General features: G+C 38.6%; 1 protein-coding gene across 2 annotated transcripts in view; it reads left to right on the top strand.

Annotated features, from left to right (window-relative positions):
- Positions 1–23,863, top strand: part of LOC148865238 (glutathione reductase, cytosolic-like) — a 79,714-nt gene that overhangs the window by 54,373 nt on the left and 1,478 nt on the right. For both annotated transcript variants that reach the window (XM_088980757.1, XM_088980758.1), the window contains exons 14-16: positions 3,455–3,568; positions 23,304–23,403; positions 23,704–23,757. In XM_088980757.1, the coding sequence (XP_088836883.1) occupies positions 3,455–3,568; positions 23,304–23,403; positions 23,704–23,757 (268 nt within the window). The remainder of the gene's footprint in view (positions 1–3,454; positions 3,569–23,303; positions 23,404–23,703; positions 23,758–23,863) is intronic.

Genomic DNA, 23,863 nt, shown 5'->3' on the forward strand with positions numbered 1-23,863 from the left:
TGAATGGAGGGATGCTATGATGACTGAACTAGATGCTTTGCATAAGAACCATACCTGGGATGTTGTGGATTTGCCTGAAGGGAAGGAACTAGTGGGTTGTAAATGGGTATTCACTATCAAATATCATTCTAATGGCATTAATGAGAGGTTTGAGGCTCGATTGGTTGCTAAGGGGTACACTCAGATGTATGTTATTGATTACCTTGAGACTTTTCTCCTGTGGCTAAAATGACTTTGGTTCGAGTTTTGTTGAATTTAGCTGCTACTTTCGATTGGCCCCTTCACCAGTTTGATGTAAAAAATGCCTTCTTGAATGGAGACCTACATGAAGAGGTCTACATGTCTTTATCTCCAAAGGTGTATGGAAAGGAAATGCAAGGGAAGGTGTGCAAATTGAAGAAGTCTCTTTATGGTCTCAAACAATCCCCTAGACCTGGTTTCAGTGATTTAGAGCTGCCCTTGTTTCTTTTGGTTATGCACAAACTCAATTTGATCATGCTTTATTTGTGAAGAGAAGTAACTCTTTGGTGTCTTTTCTGATTGTTTCTGTTGACGACATTGTGGTTACAGGTAATGATACTCAAGAAGTGATTAAACTCAAAAGATTTTTTAACACTGAATTTGAGATAAAAGATTCAGGGGATCTCAGATACTTCTTGGGAATTGAAGTTGCTAGATTTAAGGATGGTATCTTCATTTCTCAATGCAAGTATATTCTTGATCTCTTTGCAGAGACTGGTAAACTTGGTGCTAAACCGGCTTCCACCCCTATAGACCTAAACCATAAGCTTTCTGCCACTGATGGTTAACTGTTGATCGATAGGGGAGTGTTCCAGAGACTGTTCGGGAAGTTGTTATATCTCTACATGACTCAGCTAGATGTTTCCTTTGTAGTAAGTGTTATTAGTCAGTTTATGCATTCTCCCAGAGATACACATTCAATAGTTGCAGAAAGAGTTTTGTGCTACTTGAAAGGCACTATAAGGAAATGTATTCTATTTCCCAAGCATGGACACATGAAGCTAGAGGCATGCACTAATGTTGTCTGGGCCAGATGTATAGATGATAGGAGATCCACCTCGGGATATTGTGCTTTGGTGGCAGGGAACATTGTCTCATGGAGAAGAAATAGTCTGTAGTTGTCAGATCCTCAGTTGAAGCAGAGTACAGGGCAATGGCACATGGAGTGTTTGAACTATTGTGGTTGATATCACTTTTGGGAGTTGGGTATTGACCATGAAAAGCCAATGATGCTCTACTGTGACAACTAGGCAGCTATCAACATTGCATATAATTTTGTTCAGCATGACAGAACTAAGCACATAGAGGTTGATAGACATTTCATAAGGGAGAAAGTTGCTTTATGGGAAGTTTGCTTTCCATTTATTGCTTTAGAAGAGCAGTTGGCTGATGTTTTGACCAGAGGTGTTCCAAAAGGAAAGCTAACACACTAAGCAAGTTGGGCAAGATTGACTTCTATGCTCAACTTGAGGGGGAGTGTAGAGAGACTGGGCCGAGTGGACCCTAATATTTGTTTTATGCTTAAGTAGTGTTCTATCTGTTTTATGAGTTAACGGGCCTGTTAATATTTTTTTTTTAGTTCTTGCTTTGCTGGCTGCTCACATAAAGGGCAGACTTGTAATTAGCATAATTTATTAAGATTAATAAAAGATTAGTGAAGGGAGAGAAAAACCCATTAAATTTTTTTTTATTCTGGTGTAACCTTTTCTCTCTCACTTTTCTTATTTTTATTAGTTTTATACCTGATTTGAAGGACATATTTACATCTGATAGAAGGAATAAGGAATAAAAGGTTAGCTAGAAGAGGAGAACAAGAATAGCTTCAGTAGGAGCTAGAGGTGGACACAAAATTGAGCTATTCAAGCTCAGCTCATGAAAAGGGGCATTGAGTGACCAAGTTTTGCATGCCCTGTGAGGAATAGGGATCCTCGAATTTGCCCCACCCCACACTAGTCATTCCTACTTGCAAATCTATTTTTTACTATTTTTTGAAACCTACCTAGAATTATATAGGTAGGTATTAGTTGGGGTGGATTTGGGGCTGGGGTTGGGAAAGGGTGGACAAATACCATCCTTGCCCTGTCCCTGGTCACCATAGTTTTGGGTTTCTCCAAAACTTCCTTGAACCTGATCAAAGGTCAAAAAACCCGCCTCAACCGGGGTCGGGTGTGTCAAAGCCTCGACAAGGGCAGGTCAAATTACCATCCCTAATTTCGGTAAAGAAGGTTACAAGCATGAAACAAAACAAAATATAAAATTGCAAAAACATAGGAGTCATACTAAAACAAATATATATGTAATTAAGAAGTAAATATATAAATTTCTTATGAAAGAAATATATTGCATATATAAATGCATAAAATTAAAAATAAATATATTATATATTATTTAATTAAGGTAAATAATATTATAAACATAAGAAAAATAGAAAATAAAAATTATAAGAATCATATTATATAGAATATATGTGTAATAAAAAGAAATATGTAAGTTTGGATATAAAAAGGAACGAATTGTACTACTTGCAAAAAAATTATATATATATATATATATATATATATATTTAAACACATACATACATACATTATGAATACTATTTATCTATACATAAAATTAAAATATTACATATGTAGAATTGTATGTATGTATGCATGTAGTTTGAGGCTTATTACCTTGAGGTTTACACCTCACCCCTCAGACACTCAACTGCCTTGCTTCTGCCTTTAGCCATTTAAAACCATGCTTGAAAGTATTAGTGGGATGGATGAGGGGAGGCAGCAAGGTAACTTGGCAATATAGAAACATCATGAACATCACATTTCTTGGGTTCATAGATCAGTGGCTTTGTTGATTTGGGTTACCAGTTAGCCTTGTAAGTAAAATGAATTGGTGATGCTATAACCTTCTGGGCTGTTTGGCAGTTGTACATAAAAATAAAGGGCAGCCCAGAGCACGAGGCTCCCACCAATGCAGGGTCTGGGGAGGGACAGATGTATGAAGCCTTACCCCTTCACATAAGAGAGGCTGTTTCCAAGATTTGAACCCTGGTCGCCCAGGTTGCAATGGAGCAACCCAACTGTTGCACCAGGGACCACCCTCAGTTGTACTTATACATTATAGTAATTTCTATAAAATTTAATGTTAACTATAAGAAAATTCACTTACCTACTTTGATTGCAACAAATTAGAATGCTGGAAACAGGGGTGGCTAATATGTGTATCAGAATTATTGATTGTTTAGTTGGATCTCAAGCAGCTAAACATTTCTTCCGTTGATCAGTTACTATTTTTTTTTTTTTTTGGTGGGGGATTTTTGCAAGTTTATATCAAGTAGGTAACTGTATGATTGTGAAAGTAACTCTGTTTTCTTTATCATATTTTAGATTTGAAAATATATTCAGAATATGAATGTTTTTTACTTGGCACTTTGCAGTATACCTCCTCTTTCTGTAGTGGGCCTCAGTGAACAGAAGGCTATAGAACAAGCAAAGGGTGATATTCTGATTTTCACATCAACATTCAATCCAATGAAGAATACTATATCTGGGTAAGTGAAATAATCCGGAACTGTTTTCTTGCTAAATAATAGGCTTACAAAGAACAGGGCCCTATTATTATTGTTGTTGTTGTTGTTGTTGCTATTATTATTATTATTATTACTACTATTATTATTATTATTATTATTATTATTCAGAAATTTAGAATGAATCTGGATTTGGATGTTTGAAAGAGGGACTGGTGAAAGAAGAAAGATGAAAAACAAGGAATTGATGTTTACTAATAACATGCTTTTTGTATCTTACCAAGTAGCAAGATTAAAGAAATTTAAGCAATTAAAGGAAATTGAGAGTTGATTAAAGGATTACTGTAGTGAGAAGCCATGAAGTAGTATAACTTATCAAAGACAAAAAGTCATGAAATAGTATAGCCCCATTATATAGTCACGAGTCATGACTCATGAAATAGTATACTGTTATTTTACAGGGGCAAGTTTTTAAGAGATTTTGCAGCCCAATAAAATTCTAGATGGATTTTTTATTTTATGGTTTGTGCTTTAGAACACTATTTCAATCCTTGTTGTGAAACACTATTTCCAAATTTCCAATCTTGGTTAATACCTGTATATTGTTTTTCATTGTTCTCATTAACCATGTAATCATTGTATCTATCTGGGCTTGGTGTTTTTTTCCCTTTTCTCATATTAATACACTCTATCTGGTATTATATTGTTTTCATGGTTCTCATTATTCCAATCTTAGTTTGGCTTAAAAATCTACTGGGACAGATACGAGTAAGTATTAGAAAATTTTAGCTATAACCGCTTATTCCATGTGGCTTTTGTCATTAAAGATTTACATGTATTCCATAATGCCAAACAGATAGGAAAGGAGGTTCCATGTATTGCGACTTCTCCTTCTGCAACCACACAAATATTTTATCAAATCGAAATGATCTTAGAGATAAAAGATTCTTTAATGATGAACGACAGTTACTTATTTTACAAGGAAGAGAGATACCCCAAGGTTAACCTCCTAACAAATACAAATACTACTTCTCTTGACCCCAGTATATCTGATACCTTAATACCCCTTTCTATGCCAAACCATTGGCAGAATGTGGTAACCATTTCACATTTACTCTCAGCTTGTTTGTTAGTCTTTGTGTTTTTGGTAGGACATGCCTATGTTTCTAAGGTGCATACTGATTGCTTGTTAACCACCATATTACCACATGTAAGTTGTTTTCAATAAGGTTTCTCATGTTTAGACTTTAGATCTTTTGTTCTTAGCCCTGTGAGAACTGCCCAAACTTCTTTTTTAGTTCAGTCTCCAACCCCAAGAGGTCCATAGAAGATTGCTCAAATTTTTCCTTATTCATTCCTGAATACTCCTCCCACACTACGCAGCCCTGGGTTGCCTATACTGCATCCATCAAAGTTTAACTTTATTAGAACTCGGGGGGGGGGGGGGTGAGTAAAAATAAGCCAAAGGTTTTGTTCTGGTTGAAGATGTAGTAGTTACTTGTTTCTAGTTTCTAATGACGTTGTCTATTGTGAAACTTGAGAACAGCTCCATAATTTCTTCTAATGCACAACTTTAATGGTGATATTTTCAATGATTCGAGTCCGCAGATGGAATAAGAGAACAGAAAATGGGATGGCTGATACTTTGGCAAAACAAGGGGTACATAGGGATCAACTTTTCTGGGCAGATTTGGGAGTCTTGTAACTTTTCAAAAGCTATGCTTCTCATATGTCTTTAAAAATTGATCTTAATCTGTACTGTAATTCTTCCTCTTATAATAAAATGAAATCCTACTGATTACCAATAAAAAAAATTCAGGAAATTAGCAGGTATAATGTACTTTCACCATTTGCTTTGCATAGAAGGTAGGCATGGGGAGAGAGCAGCCAAAATGGTTTTCTCCTTTGTAAGTCCTTACAAGTATTAAACTTGTCTTGGTATATCTCTCAAGGGAGAGCTCTAACTTTAGGTGGAACCAATCCTTCCTAAATGGCATTTATTGGGCAAACAAGGTTAGGATGGGGGTCCTTGGAGAGGGCAAGGAAGAACGATGCATAAGAGTATGATCCTAAAGTAGTTAAAGTCCAAATTCTGAAATCAGGTTTGTTGGGATCAATAGATACCTCTTCTAGTAGGTTGAGAAGGCAAGAATGGACATTGAAACACAATTAGAGGCCATGCAGTTTTTGTTGGATGACAAAGCTGAAAATACAAAATGCAAGGAAACAAATCCTTGAGGAGCTGATCCCCACCACCACCATCACCATCACCATAGGTCCTTCCAGGATTTGGTACTAGATCCTGATGGGACATCATACCTAATATTGGCCAAGAACGAAAGGAGTATGGAGGCGCAATGACTTTCTAAGGTGATGTCAAAGAAGCTCTTGAATTTAGACTTACCTCCTACCCGTTGAGTTTTTGTCTATGAATTCTCTTGTTAATTGCATGCCAAAGCTTGTTTGAATCAATGGGAAATTGCAATAATCATTTTCCCAACAGGCAAAGTGTTTACTCCTTAAGGACACCTTACCCAATCCCAATCCACCTTCCTCCTCCTTTCCTTTGCATACAATCTTCCAATTGACTAGATGGTTCTTTTTCGATTCACTCAATGATGCAGTAGGGCTGGAACAAACTAACACAAGACAGAAAGAGAGAGTAGAAAGGGTAAAGAAAGAGAAAAGAGAGAAAAATCCCAAGGAATCACTCCAAGGGGTCCTAGAATCACTCTACGGTTTGTAGAGTGACTTGTGTGACTTGTGTTGTGTAATTTATACACAGCTAATTCAGGCAAGTGTACCTTAGTCAAATGTGCGTATAAGGATGAGAAAAGTGTCGATCCCACAGAGACTATATCACAGTTCCAAATCAATTTTAAACTAACTTAAGTTGAACTTGTGAATCAATTGAATGAATAAAAACTAAAAGAATTAATGCAAATCCAAGAACTAAATAAAAACTGAATTGATGGATGAATGCAGCTAGGGTGTAGATTTCATTAAATCAAGGTTATATAATTACCTATTTTATCCAAGTCAAGACCGAAATTACCCTAAAGTATATTAAAGTTATTTGCATGTGATGGTGTATTTCCCTAAATTAATTAATAAGCTTTTTCAAGTCATATTAATCCTTTATTAATCCAATTCTACCATCAAATTTCTAAGTGGTTGTCAAAAGGAAAAATAAGCATTAATTTCTTTGGAAACCTCTAATCGTAGAAGGGGATTTGACTCACTAAGCTTCCTTGATTCCACACATGAGCTAATCATCTTTCGATATCATAGTCTATCATGCAATTTTTATTGCCTAGGGATCTAATTCATAACAATCTTTTGGTCAGTCATGCATGAATCATAAAATCATTAAAAGGTTGGCCAATTCTTTTAAAGCATCAAGCATAGCAATAAAAATTCCTCATGCAAATAATAAAGGTCTTGAATTGAATTAAACAAATAACTATATAATCTTAATATCAAAATCCATCTAAACCCTAACTAAGAGAATTTAGCTAGACATCATTAAATTCAACATACTCAAGAAAATTAAAGGGGAAGCACAACAAGAACACATCAAAGAATGAATAGAATAACAAAAAAACTTTAGCCTTTGATGGTAGAAGACAAGTGCAGCAACTAAGCCTTTCTCCCTCTTGAATTCGGATTCTTCCTCTCCTTCTCTGGTGTGCTGAAATTGCTTCCTCTTCTCTTCTGATGTGCTGAGACTGCTTCCTCTTCTCTTTTTTGCTGAATTTTCTCTAAGGATGTGCCCCCTTGCCTTGAGTCTATGGTCCTTTTTATAGTGCAGCTTCCCCTCAATTGCTTCTCAATGCAGACTCCTAATTCAACACAAATTAGGTCTCTTAGTCTTTATCTCAGTTGAATTCCTATCTCTTCTGCATTGCCAATTGCCAGACCCGAAACTTGTAGCTCGAATTGCACCTGGTTGGCGGCGGAATTAGGTTGAGTGATAAACACAAGAGTTGTAGCCCTATCTCTTAGCTTTAATTAGTCGTTTGAATCACCTCAATCCGAGTTGTATGCAGAAAGTTATGCCCAAAATATGGGAACTAGATCAAAATTGGAAAATTTCCGATTTTTGTGCGTACATATCAAATCCGATTTCAATGGATTCTCTCCTTCATGGCTACATCATGGAGCATCATTGCTACATGGCCCTTCCTCTATGATTATCTTGATCAATTAAATCGAACTCCCCCTTAAAATTGCACAATTAAGCTCCAGATCATCTTGCAAGACAATTTAATCATAATTAGTGCAATACCATGCTAATTCCAAAAACATTATTACCAAAATCATCAAGTTAGAGGTATGAAAATATGTACAAATATAGGCTTATCAACCTGGAACATTGTTCACAATAATTACGAAAAATGCCACTCTTTGTCTTGTGCATCAAGAAACACAATAACTTTCTATCTACTAATGCAAATAAACTGAAAATTGAAAGATAAGCCCTACTAAACTAGAGGAACAAGATGTTATAGCCCAGGTCCCACATGTATCTAATTAAAATTACAAAAATACCCATACTGTCCAAGTATACAGAACTATAGACAACTTAAGAAAATTCCAAATTTCATTCTTCATCTCCTTCATTATTCTCCCCTAGTTCAAAAAAACTCGTTCTCAAGTTTTGAAAAACTTGAGGATGAAAAGTTGATGTACCTCAATGACAAAAGGAGTAGTAATTCCCATAACTACTTCAACATACTTGGACTGTAGAGTAGGTGCCATGCACAAAACTATAAATGGATCTTGAAAGCAATGTATGTCTGAAATACTGCCTTCCATAACCTTCATTGATAAATAATCAATAACATTAACTTCTTGACTACTTACATCACCAATCAGCCTATCTTGTGGTGAATCTTCCCCTTGCTTATCACTATGAACTTTCATATCCAAAATCTCAACTGCAGCATTTGAAACTTTTCCTTCAATTTCTAGTTGAGAAATCTCCATCTCTATGTGTCCAGCTTCCCTTGGTTCTTCAGCAAAATATTGAACTTCTGCCATTATTGATGTTGGTGGAACTTGTACTATGCCAACTTGTAATTCTTCAATTGGTTCCAATTGAACTTGTAAGGTAAAGTCATGACTTGCTTCCTTACTAACATCTACTACAACCAACATAGTTGCATCTTGCACTTGAATTTCTTCAACTTGCTCAACATCTATCTCTTCTTGATCATTATCCTCAAGTTGACCATAGGTTTTGGAAGTTCCTTCTTCAACAATTCTATAGGTTGAAATTCTTCATTCTCAACTTTAGCTCCAAAATGGGTATCAACATGCAAGAAATCATCTTCTTTATCTCCAACTTTGTACTTTCTTTGCATTGGCTTCAAATTCTTTGTTGTAATCAGCTGCTTCTTCTCTATCTTAAGAGCCAATTCAAAGGCATGGTTTAAGTCATAAATCCAAGTCGTAGACAATTCATTCTTGATATCATCCCTTAGTCCATTCATGAAACGAACTGATTTGTGCCTTTCACTTTCTGTAATGTCACATCTAATATATAATTCATCAAACTTATGCATATATTGAACTACATATAGCATACCTTGCTTGAGATTAGTTAACTCTGCATATAGATCATCATGGAAGTATTGTGGAATGTACTTTTCTTGCAAATACATCTTCATCTTTGCCCATGTGGTTATAGGATATTCACCTCTATTTTCTAGTCATTGATCAAGAGTTCTCCACCATACTTTAGCATTATCCGCAATCTTTGTTTTTTAGACATATCATGCCAATCGAAATATTCTTCTATTATAGTAATCCAATTAAAGAATGCTTGTTTGTCTTCATTTCCCTTGAAATTAGGCACTTTCATTTCTCTTCTAACATTCTTGAAAACCTATTTCCTATAGCCAACATTACTAGATCTACTTTCTTCTACCAATTTCTCAAGTAAATCAACCATAGACCCTTCATATGGTTCAAAAACCCTATCATCATTCATTCTAGGCCCATGAGATTGTTTAAATGGTACCCTAGGCCCATAGAATTGGTCACTTTGTGAGAACATGGTGACTAACCATTAGCTCTGATACCAAAAACTGATGCAGTGGGGCTGGAACAAACTAACACAAGACAGAAAGAGGGAGGAAGAGAGAGTAGAAAGGGTAGAGAAAACAGTCCCCCAGAGCATGGTTTGACAGATTCAGACGAGCCCTTGATAGGTTCGGATATGTGCAGGCTCAGTCATACCACACCTTGCTTATTAAGAGGCTGGGTTCCTCCGTAACCTTGCTTGCCGTGTATGTGGATGACATTGTAGTAACCGGGGGTGATACTAGTGAAATTGAGTCTCTTAAGCAACTCCTTCATCAAGAGTTTGAGGTAAAAGATCTGGGGGAACTACGACACTTCTTGGGCATTGAGGTAGCTAGATCCAAGCATGGGATTTTTGTCTCTCAACGAAAGTATTTTCTTGATCTGCTAGAAGAAATAGGAAAGTTGGGAGTTAAACTTGCAGACACACCTATTGAACAGAACCACAAGATTAGTGCAGAGGGTGGAGAGGCTATTGAAGATAAAGCTATGTTTAAACGGTTAGTTGGAAAGCTTCTCTATCTTTGCCTCACAAGACCTGACATCAGTTATGAAGTTAGTGTACTTAGTCAATATATGCACTCTCCTAGAACTATTCACCTCCTTGCGGTTGAAAGGATATTAACATATTTGAAGACGTCCCCAGGCAGAGGCATTTTGTTCAAGAAAAATGACCACATGAAGATAGAAGTCTACACAAATGCTAATTGGGCTGGGTGTGTTGATGACCGAAGATCTACCTCTGGATATTGTGCCTTTGTTGGAGGTAATCTGGTCTCCTGGAAGAGTATAAAACAAAGTGTTGTTTCTTGTTCAAGTGCTGAAGCTGAATATAGGTCAATGGCAAATGGTGTGGCTGAGATTCTATGGTTGAGGTCATTACTTGAGGAATTGGGTATTGTTTATGAAAAATCCCTAATGTTGTACTGTGATAATCAGGCTGCCATCAATATAGCCCATAATCCAGTACAACACGACATGTAACTGGCAGACCTCACCAAGGCTGTTTCAAGAAAGAAGTTAGAAGAAGATCTATGCAAGTTGGGAATGACAAATATCTACTACCCAACTTGAGGGGGAGTGTAGGAAACTGTGGACCCCACATTGAGTGTATTTGTGTGACACCCTGAGATGTACTTAGATTTAATTGATTAGATCAGCTTTCCTAGTACGATAATGATAAGCTTTATTCTATCTTATCTAGGATTAGTTTTATTTTAATCTTATTTGTTATTGCCATGTAAGCTGTTGAGCAAGAGCAAGAGCAAGTGAAGAGACGAGAGGAGAGCCGAGAGGACTGAAAGCCCCTTCAGAACTTAGGGGGCGAAAGAATGATATATTATTATTTATACTAATACAGCCGAACAATGTAAACAAAGGAGAAATTACAACAGTACCCTTATGGTACTAAACCTGAATACATAAACAACTGACAACACTCCCCCTCAAGTTGGAGCATAGATATCAATCATGCCCAACTTGTCACAAAGATCATGATGTCTGGAAAGGTTTAAACCCTTTGTAAAGATGTCTGCAAGTTGGTTCTCAGAAGTGACATAGGGGGTACACACTTCGCCTGTGATAACTTTCTCTCTGATAAAATGCTTTCAACTTCGATGTGTTTTGTTCTATCATGTAGCACCGGATTGGCAGCAATGCTTATAGCTGCTTTGTTATCACAAAATAGAGTTATAGGTTTGGTCACTGGGAAACCCAACTCCCCCAACAAATTCTTTATCCACATGCCTTCAGCAACCCCGTGGGCCATAGCACGATATTCAGCTTCAGCACTGGATCTAGCTTCGACATTTTGCTTTTTACTCCTCCATGTAACAAGGTTCCCTCCTATAAAGGTGCAGTAGCCACTAGTAGACTTTCTGTCACTTTGGGATCCAGCCCAATCTGCATCTGTATAAACTTCAACTTTCAAATGTCCGTGCTTTTGAAACAACAAACCAGTACCTGGATACATCTTCAAATATCGGAGGATTCTCTCTACTGCTTCAAGGTGAGAAGACCTAGGAGAATGCATGAATTGACTGAGGACACCAACAGCATATGCAATGTCTGGGCGAGTCATAGAAAGGTATAACAATCTCCCTACAAGCCTCTGAAACTGTTTCACATCCTTGAGTGATTCACCACAGTTGTTACCTAATTTATGGTTGGGGTCAATGGGAGAGTCAACTGGCTTCACCCCCATCTTTCCAGTGTCCTGAAGTAAATCTAGGACGTATTTCCTTTGAGAAATGAAGATACCCTTCTTTGATCGGGCAACTTCAATTCCAAGGAAGTATTTGGCAGGTCCTAGATCCTTCACTTCAAACTGAGTGGCAAGAAAATATTTCAATTTCTGAATTTCATCCTCCCAATCACCAGTAACAATTATGTCATCCACATAAACAATTAGAGCAGCAATTTTACCTTTGCCTTTTTTCACGAACAGTGTGTGATCTGATTGACATTGCCTGTATCCTTTCTGCTGAACTGCCACATGGAATCTACTGAACCAAGCTCTTGGTGATTGTTTCAGCCCGTATAAGGACTTCTTCAACTTGCACACTTTCTGTTCATTGCCTTGGGCTAGAAATCCAGGAGGTTGAATCATGTACACTTCCTCTTCAAGGTCACCATTCAAGAATGCATTCTTGATGTCCAGCTGGTGTAAAACCCAATCCAGATTGGCCGCAAGAGAGAAAAGAACTCTAATGGAATTCATGTTGGTAACGGGGGCAAAAGTTTCTGCATAATCAACTCCATACTCTTGAGTAAATCCCTTTGCCACTAAGCGAGCTTTATACCTTTCCACTGTTCCATCAGCCTTATGCTTGACTGTGAACACCCATTTACATCCAACTGGAACCTTTCCCTTAGGAAGATCAACAAGTTCCCATGTGCCATTTTTGTGAAGGGCATTAACTTCTTCCCTCATGGCATTTGTCCATTCAGGAACTGAAAGAGCTTCTGCCACATTCTTAGGGATAGGGACACTGTCAATAGAGGTAAGGAAGGCACGGAATGAGGATGAAATGTTCTCATAGGAGACAAAGTTGGAAATGGGATGTTTTGTGGTGCACAATCTAACACCCTTCCTGTGAGCAATAGGATGGTCAAGATCATTAGCAGTAGAGGAATCATTTTCAATAGATTCAAGAACATCATTGGGAGCTAAAATACCTGAGTGAGTATGATCCTCCCTCGAGGAGTCTGGTGGTACTGGAGGTACAGCTTCCGGATTCTCTACAGCTCTTGGATTTGGCTAGCCTTTGCGACGACGAGAAAAAACACGAAAAGGTGGAGGGTCAGGGAGAGAGGGAAGCTGAACCAGTTTCTCCTCATGTCTACACTCCCCCTAAGGAGAAACATGATAGAAAGGTTCATCTTCAAAGAAAGAAACATCCATGGAGACATAGAATTTACGAGAAACAGGATCAAAAACATGGTATCCCTTTTGAGTGAAGGAGTAACCAAGAAATATGCAAGGTATAGCACGAGAGTCCAATTTCCCACGGGTGGGAGACAGATTTTGGACAAAACACCGACAACCAAAGACACGAGGAGGAATAGAAAGAAGGGGAGCCTTAGGAAAGAGAAGTTGATGTGGGGCTTTGTACTCTAACCGACAAGAGGGCATACGGTTTATAAGGTAAGTGGAACAAAGAACAACTTCAAGCCAAAACCGTTTGGTAACATTCATATGAAGTAGTAAATCTCGAGCCACTTCAAGGAGATGTCGGTTCTTCCGTTCGGCCACACCATTTTGTTGTGGTGTGTGGGCACAAGAGCTACGGTGAAGGGAACCATGCGAAGCAAAAAATTCCGTGAGGTCACTATGAAAAAATTCTTTTGCATTATCTGATTGGAAAATTTGGATTTTAGTTTGAAATTGAGTGAAGACCATCTGCTGGAAATCTTGAATGATTTTTGGTACTTCTTCCCTGGTTCGCATCGGGTATACCCATGTAAATCTAGAATAATCATCAATGAGGGTAATGAAATACTTGTAGCCAATCTCAGATGGTAAAGTAATAGGGCCCCACACATCAGAATGAACAATGTGAAATGGAGATTCAGATTTACTGTCTTTGAAGAAAATGAGTTCTACAATGTCTACTCAATTGACACGTTTGACAAGAAAAATTAGAGACAGACATTGACTTAAACAGTTCTGGGAATACAACTTTCAAAGACTCAAAAGACAAATGACCAAGACGACAATGCCATAAATAGATTTTTTTCTTACAGGACTGACTCAAGACTCTGTAACATGAAGACCAACCTTATTCTCCAGCATGTAAAGTCCATCATCCATACGACCCCTACCAATCGTCCTCCCCGAGGCCAGATCCTGAATCACACAATGAGAAGGGAAAAAAGTCACTGAGCAATTCAAGGAATTAGTAACACTACTAACAGAGAACAAATTAATGGGAAAATTTGGAACATGAAGAACATCAGAGAGGGTAAGGCCAAGAGGAAGAGAGAGAGTTCCTTGACCAACTATGGAAGAGTATGATCCATCGGCTAGTCTCACCTTGTCTCTTCCCGAAAGAGGGTGATAGGTTTGAAAGTAAGAGGACGTACCAGTCATATGTTTTGATGCTCCAGAATCAATGATCCATGGAGAGTCATGGGTGTGAGAAGCAACATGGAAAGCAGTGGTAGGGTTACTTGACGTAGATGCAAATGAGATTGAGGGAGGAGTATCCATCTAACGAATTACTCTACCATAGAGCTCTAAATGGTCACGAAAGGAATTCATAATGTCCTCCCTCGAGTCAGGTCCAGTGAGATGTGTCTGAGTCACAGTAGAAATGGGGGGCTGATGCTCCTGAGTAGCCATGTTGGCCATGTGATGTTTCTTTGTATTTTGCTGTCTGTACTTCTTATTTACCCCTGAACCTTGCTTCTTAGTCAGATCTTGAGCCCATTTTGGTTTCCCATGAAGATCTCAACAGGTATCTTTGGTGTGTCGGGGTTTCTGGCAATGAGTGCACCACAATTTTTCCTTATTTTCTATTTTTTTTCTGGAGATCTCCTTTCGGGGAAGAAGATCCCCCACCAGTAGATACACCCCCTTTTGCAACTAACACAACAGCATCCCCACCAGGGCTGTTCATCAAATTTCTCCTGCTTTCTTCAGATTGTACAAGAGCATAGACTTCTTGAACAGAAGGGAGATCCTTAGAGCTGAGAATCTGAACTCTGATAGATTCATACATAGGATTCAGACCATGTAAGAATGCAAACACCCTTTGTTGGGAGACAAGCTGTTTGTACTTCTTAGCATCCTCATCACACTTCCAATCCACACTCTGGTAGTGATCCAATTCCTTCCAGGCAGATGTTAAGTCAAAGTAATAGACCGATAAACACCTCTCCCCATGTCTACAAGTAGAAGATGCTGCCTGCAGTTGATAAGTTTTGGCATAGTGTCGCAATTCTGAATATGTAGACTTTGCTTGTTCCCAGATTTCATTCGCAGTTTCAGCCCACATGAAATTCTTCCTGATTTGAAGTTGCATGGAAACCAAGAGCCAGGACATAACAATACTGTTCTCCTGATTCCATCTATCATATTCAACACTCCCGGAGGATGGTTCTTTTATCCTCCCATTAATATAGCCTATCTTCCCCCTTGCAGTGATGTATAACTTGATCCCTCTTGACCACTCTAGGTAATTTAAACCATCAAGAGGGACAACAGCCATAGGAAAGGATAGGTCACCCCCACCCATTCCATTCAGCATTGAGGAAACTCCAGATGTGGCTGAATCTTCACTACTCATGATTTCTGGTTTAAGAAAAAACAGCAACCAAAGGAGTACTTCTGTACAAGGCTATTATAGAAACAGGTCCTTCTGACCTACGGTTTCACTGGGAGCAAAGACTGAACACTGCTGTTGCAGTACTGGAACAGGTCTGTATAACCTACGGTCTTGTAGGAATCCAAAAAAAAAACTGCAGTTGCAGTACATAATCAGGTCTGTACAACCTACAATTGTACAGTGGTCATATGACCCTCCAACAGAATAGAAAAAACAAGGTGGAGTTCACCACACCCCTAATCGGCAGGTCTGGTAGACGAACAGTCAATGACTGAGATCAATACAATATCTGCTTTAGGACATCAACAGTCCATCGAAGGGGTAAAGAAATACAAAAAAAAAATGTCGAACACAGCTGCTTTGTTAAAGAAATACAGTCCATCAATAGTCCATCAATCGGCTGAACAGTCAATCAATAAACAGTCAATCCGTAGGGCAGCCGAACAGTAAATGAACAGTACCTCTTTTAACTTCAGATGATAGCCTCTCTGTAAACCAGAACTCCCTCTACAAACCTCAGATGATAGCCTCTCTATAGTCGAATAGACAATGAATACAACTTCTGGGCTGGAAGATGAAGTCTCTATAACTTCTGGGTCGAACTGAATACAACTTATTAGTAGTTCGATGGATACAGCCCTGGGAGATGAAAAGACTATTTGCTCGACATTGAACAACATGTTTGCTTGACACCACCCTTCAGGCCTGGACGACTTGCTCTGATACCATGTTGAGCAAGAGCAAGAGCAAGTGAAGAGACGAGAGGAGAGAAGAGAGGGAGAGAGGAGAGGAGAGCCGAGAGGACTGAAAGCCCCTTCAGAACTTAGGGGCGAAAGAATGATATATTATTATTTATACTAGTACAGCCGAACAGTGTAAACAAAGGAGAAATTACAACAGTACCCTTATGGTACTAAACCTGAATACATAAACAATTGACAACATAAGCATTAAAGTTCTTTTACAATTAGGAAACCATGTATATAAATTAAGGAGTGGGGCGGCTGTTTTAAGCACTCCAACCATTCTCTTCTTTCAAAGCTTCTCCCACGAGTGCTCCTTCTCTATCTCTCTTCTTCTCTTCTTCTCCTTTTCTCCTTCTCTTTTATTTTCTGTTCAAAACCTGAAGAGTCTTTGTAGTCTTGTCCGACTACTAGAGAAAAGAGAGAGAATTCCCAAGGAATCACTCCAAGGGGTCCTAGAATCACTCTAGGGTTTGTAGGAATCACTCCATATAGCAAGAGAGCTCTTAAAAAATCTTCATTCATTCATTAGCCTCAAAAGGAAGAGAATACATGTATTTATAGAGTGACCTATGTGACCTGGAACACTGTTCACCATAATTACAAAAAGTGCCACACCTTGTCTTGTGCATCTAGAAACACAATAACTTTCTATCTACTAATGCAAATAAACTGAAAATTGAAAGATAAGCCCTAGTAAACTCGAGGAACAAGATGTTATAGCCCAGGCCCCACACAGAACTAGTTAAATTACGAAAATACCCATACTGTCCAAGTATACAAAACTATAGAAAATTTAAGAAAATTCCAAATTTCATTCTTCAGCTCCTGCATTACTCAGTTCCCAAAGGAAATATTGCATGATTTTATCAGTCCTGTTTACCAATGATGCCAAGATTCCAAATATTGAAAGGTAATAAAATAGGGAGGTTGCTGAATGTGAACTTTATTAGTGTGATTTCCCCAAGAAAAAATTATAATTTATCATCCAAGCTGTTAACTTGGAGAATCCATCCAGTACATGATACCAAAAATTAGAGGACTTTGGGTTCCCACCTACAGGAAGACCTAGATATTTGATGGACTAATGTGCTACTAAGCAACCCAGAATCTCCACATTTAGCAACGCAAAGGAGTGACTAGGGAGCAATTATTTTTGTTTAACTTGTACTCTTAAGATTTATATGGGGTTGGCTCAGGTTGAGAGCCATGTACTACTAAAATTTCTAGATTAATACAAGTTACTGGTTACCAATTAAAAAGAACATTACCTTTTAACTCAATAAAGAAACTTTTCCCCAAGTTCACCTTCAAATTTGAAATTCTTTCAAAACATTTCACCAATAGATGAAAATTCTGCATATCTTCTTCCCCCAGTCCTAGCAAAAAATCATGATATTGTTATCAAAAAATAAATGAGAGGACACTTCTTGTTCCTTCCCCCACCCTCTATGAGGCCTAGATTGTCTGCCCTCGTTATTGAACTGCTAAAAGCATCTGCTATGATTGTGAATAAGATTGGTGGCAATAGCCAAACCCTCATTTATTCATAGCCAGATTGAAGAATAATGTTGAAATAATTTAGTTATTTGTGTTAGGGTCTGTTTGGCTAGTTAAAGCCTTTTTTTTATTTTCTGTTATTGTACTCACTTACAGCAGGGGCACAAGAGTCTTTTCCCTTCTTATTTCTGCTGCCCTATATAATATAATAGAAGCTAGCGCCGCCAGTACTGTTCCATTGCTCCAAACCTTTTCTTCTTCCTTTCTTCTTCTCTTCTCTCTTCTTCCCTTCTCTTCTCTACTTCCTCATATTTCAATCTGATTTATTGCCAAGATGGTATCAGAGCAAGGCTGTTGAATCTGGGCGACCAAGTTTTCTCTTCAAGTTGCTGAATTTGGGCGGAACAGAGGATTGAATCTGGGCTGATCAAATCAGATCTGCAACTGGTACAACCCTAAAGTTTTCTTTCTTCTTTTATTTCTTTCCTTGGTCGTGTACCAAGTGGAGAACAAATGAATCCAAACCACTGAATGTCGGCAAATTTTTGTGAGTGTTATACCTCTTTTATTTGTTGGATCGTGTGATCCTTTACCTATGAAAAGGTGACTGTAGGTCATAGATGACCTGTTTTCTCTGCTCGTTAGTCTGATTTCATGTGTGTTAGGATCTCTCTTATTGATTAATGCTGTGGTGGAACTTACTGGAAAACCAGTAGGCTGGGACTGTTCTTCATGCAGATCTGAAAATCAGTCTCGCCATAGTTTCTTCTTTGGAAATTGGTGCTGTTTTTTGTGCTCAGATTAAGTCAAGAATTGAATTGTTGTGTGTGGATCTTTTGTCAATATAAGGAGGGGTCCTAAGTTGAGAGTTTAGATAAAAAAAAAACTGTGTTTACAATGTCGTCGGAGAATTCTGCTACTTTAGAGATTTCAGGGAGCCACAATGGAGTGGGTGGGGAAATGGATATGAATTTCCCCATGGCTGTTATTCCCTTTGATGGTCTGAACTACCTTGAGTGGTCTAGGGGAATAAAACTCTACATCACTGCTAGGGGGAAAATAGTATACATCAATGGGAGAGTGAAGGAACCGAAGAACAGAAGTGCTAAATATGATAGGTGGAACCAAGAGAATAGTATGGTGATGTCAATTCTCTTGGTTTCCATGCTGCCACAGGTAAGGAAGACTTTTATGTGGGCTGAAATTGCTTGTGAGATATGGGAACAAGCAAAGTCCACCTATTCAGAGCAGAGACACTATGGCAAGATATACCAACTCTGCAAGCTGAATCCTCTACTTGCAAGCAGGGGGAGAGGAGTCTCTCGATGTACTATTCTGATTTGACATCGATATGGAAAGAAGTTGGTCACTATCAGAATGTCAATTGGAAGTGTGATGAAGATGCAAAGGCGTATAAGTCACTTGTATCTCAGCATAGGGTCTTTGCCTTCCTCCTAGGGCTGAATCCTTCATATGAGTCCATCAGGGTGCAAATCTTGGGTAGTAAAGACTTGCCATCAGTTCATCAGTTCAGGAGGTGTATGCCTTAGTGCAGTTAGAAGAGAGTAGAAGAAGTGTGATGAATTGTGTAGAGGGGGAGTCAGTTGCCCTAGCTGTCCAAGGAAATTCAAATACAAATGTCGGAGGTGCTTTTAAGAAAGGTGACTCTCAGAAGAGAACAGATGATAAGAGTAAACTTTGGTGCACTCACTGCCAGAAGACAAGACACACCAGAGATACATGTTGGGATCTCCATGGAAAACCTAAATGGGCACAAGATTTGGGTAAGAAGTCAACACCTGATCAGGGCAAGAAACCAAGTCAACAGAATCAAAAAAAGTATAACTCAACTAATATGGCATCTCCAGAGACTAGTCCATTGGTAACTCAAGAGAGACATCCCAGTTCTGACCCCAAGGAAGAAATTATCAACTCCTTTCGTGACCATTTGGAATTGTATGGTAGGACTCTCCGCCAAATGGATTCTAGTCTTACTCCCTCTACCTCTTTCACGTCTACATCAAGTAACGTTGCCACTACCTTCCATATGTCATCTCATACCACTGATTCTCCTTGGGTTATTGACTCTGGAGCCTGAAACCACATGACCGGTAAGTCAAATTTATTTCAGACATATAACCTTCTCTCTAGGAGAGATAAGGTGAGACTAGCTGATGGTTCTTTCTCTACCATAGCTGGCCAAGGTACCATACCTCTCCCACTCGGTCTTACCCTTTCTAATGTACTGCATGTTCCGAAATTACCTATAAATTTGTTGTCCATCAATAGTATAACTCACTCGAACTATTCAGTCACTTTCTTTCCGTCTTCATGTGTGTTTTAGGATTTGGCTCGGGGAAGACGATTGGTAGAGGAAGCATGGTGGATGGTCACTACGTGTTGGAGAATAAAGCTGGTCTTGTGGCTACAGAGTCCATGAGTTTGTCCAGTGAGAGTCAAGCCTATTTATGGCACAATCGTCTTGGTCATCTTTCTTTTGAGTCATTAAAAGTTATGTTCCCAAAGTTGTTTGAGTCTTTGTCAATGAGTCAGTTATAGTGTCAGACATGTCAATTGAGTAAACATTGTAGAAGTTCTTTTCCTTTGAGATATAAAAGATCTTATTTTCCATTTCATATTGTTTATTCTGATGTTTGGGGCCCTGTTACTCTACCTACTGAGGCTGGATATAAGTACTTCATGACCTTGATTGATGATTACTCTAGATACACTTGGGTTTACCCTATGCGATCTAGAGATGAAGTGCCAAAATTTGTGAAAGACTTTCAATGCATGGTGTTTATTCAGTCCCAAACTGAAATCCATATCTTCTAGTTGAACAATGCGAAGGAATACTTCCATAGTGATCTCACAGAATTTTTTGCTTTGAGTGGGTCACTTCAACGAAGCTCTTGTGCTAGGACACCCCAATAAAACGGTATTGCTGAATGAAAGAACTGTCACCTTCTCGAAGTAGCTCGTGGCTTATTAATTCATATGAATGTGCCAAAACGTTTTTGGAGGGATGCAATTTTGTGTGCTACATACATCATCAACTGTATGCCATCTCGGTTACTAGAGTATAAGGCCCCACATCAGCTTCTGTTTCCTACAACTCCGTTGTCCACCATTCCAATGCATGTTTTTGGGTGTCGTTGCTTTGTCCATAACTTGTCCCCTACTCGAGGTAAGCTTGATCGTCGGGCTATTCCTTGTGTTTTTCTTGGTTACCCTTTATCTCGAAAGGGGTATCGTTGCTATGATCCTACCTCTCGCAAGTACTATGTCTCCATTGATGTATCCTTCTTTGAGAATCAACCTTTCTTCTCGGTTTCTCCTTAGGGGTTGAGAAGAAACAGTCAACTCAAACTCAACTACCTCCTTTACCCGATTCTCCTCCATTCTATGTCTTTCATTGTCACCATAAAAGCCAGCAGAGTTCAAGAGCCGTGGAACCTGATACTATGCAACCAACATCATCGGATTCGCGAGAGGCAGATCCTTCTCATCAGCCAGGTACACTTGATCCCATTGATATGCCTGTTCCTCTCAATGTTGATTCCCCTATCATCAATGATCTTGATGTTCCTATTTCTAAGAGAAAGGGTGTTAGATCTTGTACCACTAATCATCCTATCTCTAATTTTGTGTCCTATGATCACATTTCACCTTCATTCCGTGCAATCCTCTCTTCTGTGGACAATGTCCCCGTTCCTAAGAATGTGGCAGAAGCTTTATCTAAACTTGAATGAACAAATGCAATGCAGGAAGAAATTGATGCATTACACAAAAGTGGCACTTGGGAGTTGGTGGATATTTCTGAAGGGAAGGAACCAGTGGGTTGCAAGTGGGTGTTCACAGTGAAATACAAGGCTGATGGAACTATTGAAAGGTACAAGGCTAGATTGGTAGCAAGAGGTTTTACATAGGTATATGGAGTGGACTATGCAGAGACTTTTGCTCCAGTAGCCAAGATGAAATCTATCAAGATTCTTCTTTCAATGGCAGCAAATCTTGACTGGGAACTTCACCAATTGGACATCAAAAATGCTTTCTTGAATGGTGACTTGGAAGAGGAAGTGTACATGACCCAACCTCCAGGTTTTTGTGCCAAAGGCAGTGAACAAAAAGTGTGCAGGTTAAAAAAATCTTTATATGGGTTTAAATAATCACCTCGGGCTTGGTTTAGTAAGTTCCACTTAGCAGTTCAACAGATGGGGTTTAAACAATGTTAGTCAGATCACACTCTATTTGTGAAAAAAGGTGAAGGGAAAATTTCAGCTCTAATTGTGTATGGATGACATAGTGATCACAGGAGATTGGGAGGCTGAAATACGGAGACTGAAAAAAATTCTTTGCCACTCAATTTAAGGTGAAAGATCTAGGCCCCTTACATTATTTCCTTGGAATTGAAGTTGCCCGCTCTCACAAGGGCATCTTTATTTCCCAACGGAAATATGTACTAGATCTACTAAAAGATACAGGCAAGTTGGGGGTAAAACCAATTGACTCACCAATTGAATCTAATCATCAGCTGGGAGACAATCAGGGAGAGTTTTTGAAAGATGTGAAGAAGTTCCAAAGACTCGTAGGGAGACTCTTGTATTTGTCTATGACCAGGCTTGATATTGCTTATGCAGTGGGTGTCCTTAGTCAGTTCATGCACAATCCTAGGACAACTCACTTTGAAGCCGCAGAGAGGATCCTTAGATACCTCAAGAAGTTTCCCGGAGTTGGTTTGTTGTTCTAGAAACATGGACACTTAAAGGTGGAAGTATATACTGATGCTGATTGGGCAGGAGCAATTGATGACCAAAAGTCTACCAGTGGGTACTGTGCCTTTGTAGGAGGAAACCTGGTCACATGGAGAAGTAAAAAACAAAGTGTGGTGGCTAGATCTAGTGCTGAAGCAGAATATAGAGCGATGTCTCATGGGGTTGCTGAAATCATGTGGCTAAGAAATCTGTTAGGTGAACTGGGTTTTGTAGTGAGCAACCCTATGCCATTCTACTGTGACAATAAAGCTGCCATCAATATTGCTGCTAATCCAGTCCTGCATAATTGGACGAAACACATTGAAGTGGACAAGCCATTTTATTAGAGAGAAACTTGTAAATGGAGAAGTGTGTACTCCATATGTCAGCTCAGAAGAACAACTTGCAGATATCTTCACCAAATGTCTTCATCATGTGCGGCACAATGATTTGTGTGACAAGTTGGGCCTGATTGACATCTATGCTCCAACTTGAGTGGGAGTGTTGAAATAATTTAGTTATTTGTGTTAGGTCTGTTTGGCTAGTTAAAGCCTTTTTTTATTTTCTGTTATTGTACTCACTTACAGCAGGGGCACAAGAGTCTTTTCCCTTCTTATTTCTGCCGCCCTATATAATATAATAGAATCTGGCACAGCCAGTACTGTTCCATTGCTCTAAACCTCTTCTTCCTTCCTTTCTTCTTCTCTTCTCTCTTCTTCCCTTCTCTTCTCTACTTCCTCATATTTCAATCGGATTTATTGCCAAGAAATAATTATTCCAAGTAATCATAATCTTAGCATGCAATGCCTTCTAATTTTAGTTTTGTTTCCATTATGTTTATCTGCAGGAGACAAGAAAAGACAATCATGAAGCTTGTTGTTAATGCTGAGACAGATAAGGTTCTAGGTGCATCTATGTGCGGGCCTGATGCTCCTGAAATTATTCAGGTATGAATCTTCATTGTAAAGACATTTTTCAGAATTATTCCAAATTATGTGATAATTTCTTTCTTTTTTTTTTCCATTCAACCATGAACTTGTTTTCAACACTTTTCTTGCTATCTCTTTGCATTGGAAGTGGCTTAATTGTCAAGCTCACCTTGCTCTATAGACTTATTTCTGTATCCTTGGATAAGCTTAGAGTTTGTTATTGATAAAATGAGTTTATTTTATTCATTTCTTTTTTCCTCTTTCATTTTCTTTTTAAATTTTAAAACCCTTAATGTTATTTTGGGCCATTTTCCACAGGGCATTGCTATTGCACTCAAGTGTGAAGCAACAAAGGCACAATTTGACAGCACGGTAAGCAGATTCTTTCATGAGAATTTAGGTAGCCCTTACAAATTTTTGGTGCTATTTTTACAAAATTCTTTATTTACTTTACCCCCATAGAAAGGAGGAAAAGAAA

Source organism: Nelumbo lutea, chromosome 3 (assembly GCF_056320005.1).
Source record: "Nelumbo lutea isolate HS-2025 chromosome 3, American lotus-T2T, whole genome shotgun sequence".
NCBI lineage: Eukaryota > Viridiplantae > Streptophyta > Magnoliopsida > Proteales > Nelumbonaceae > Nelumbo > Nelumbo lutea.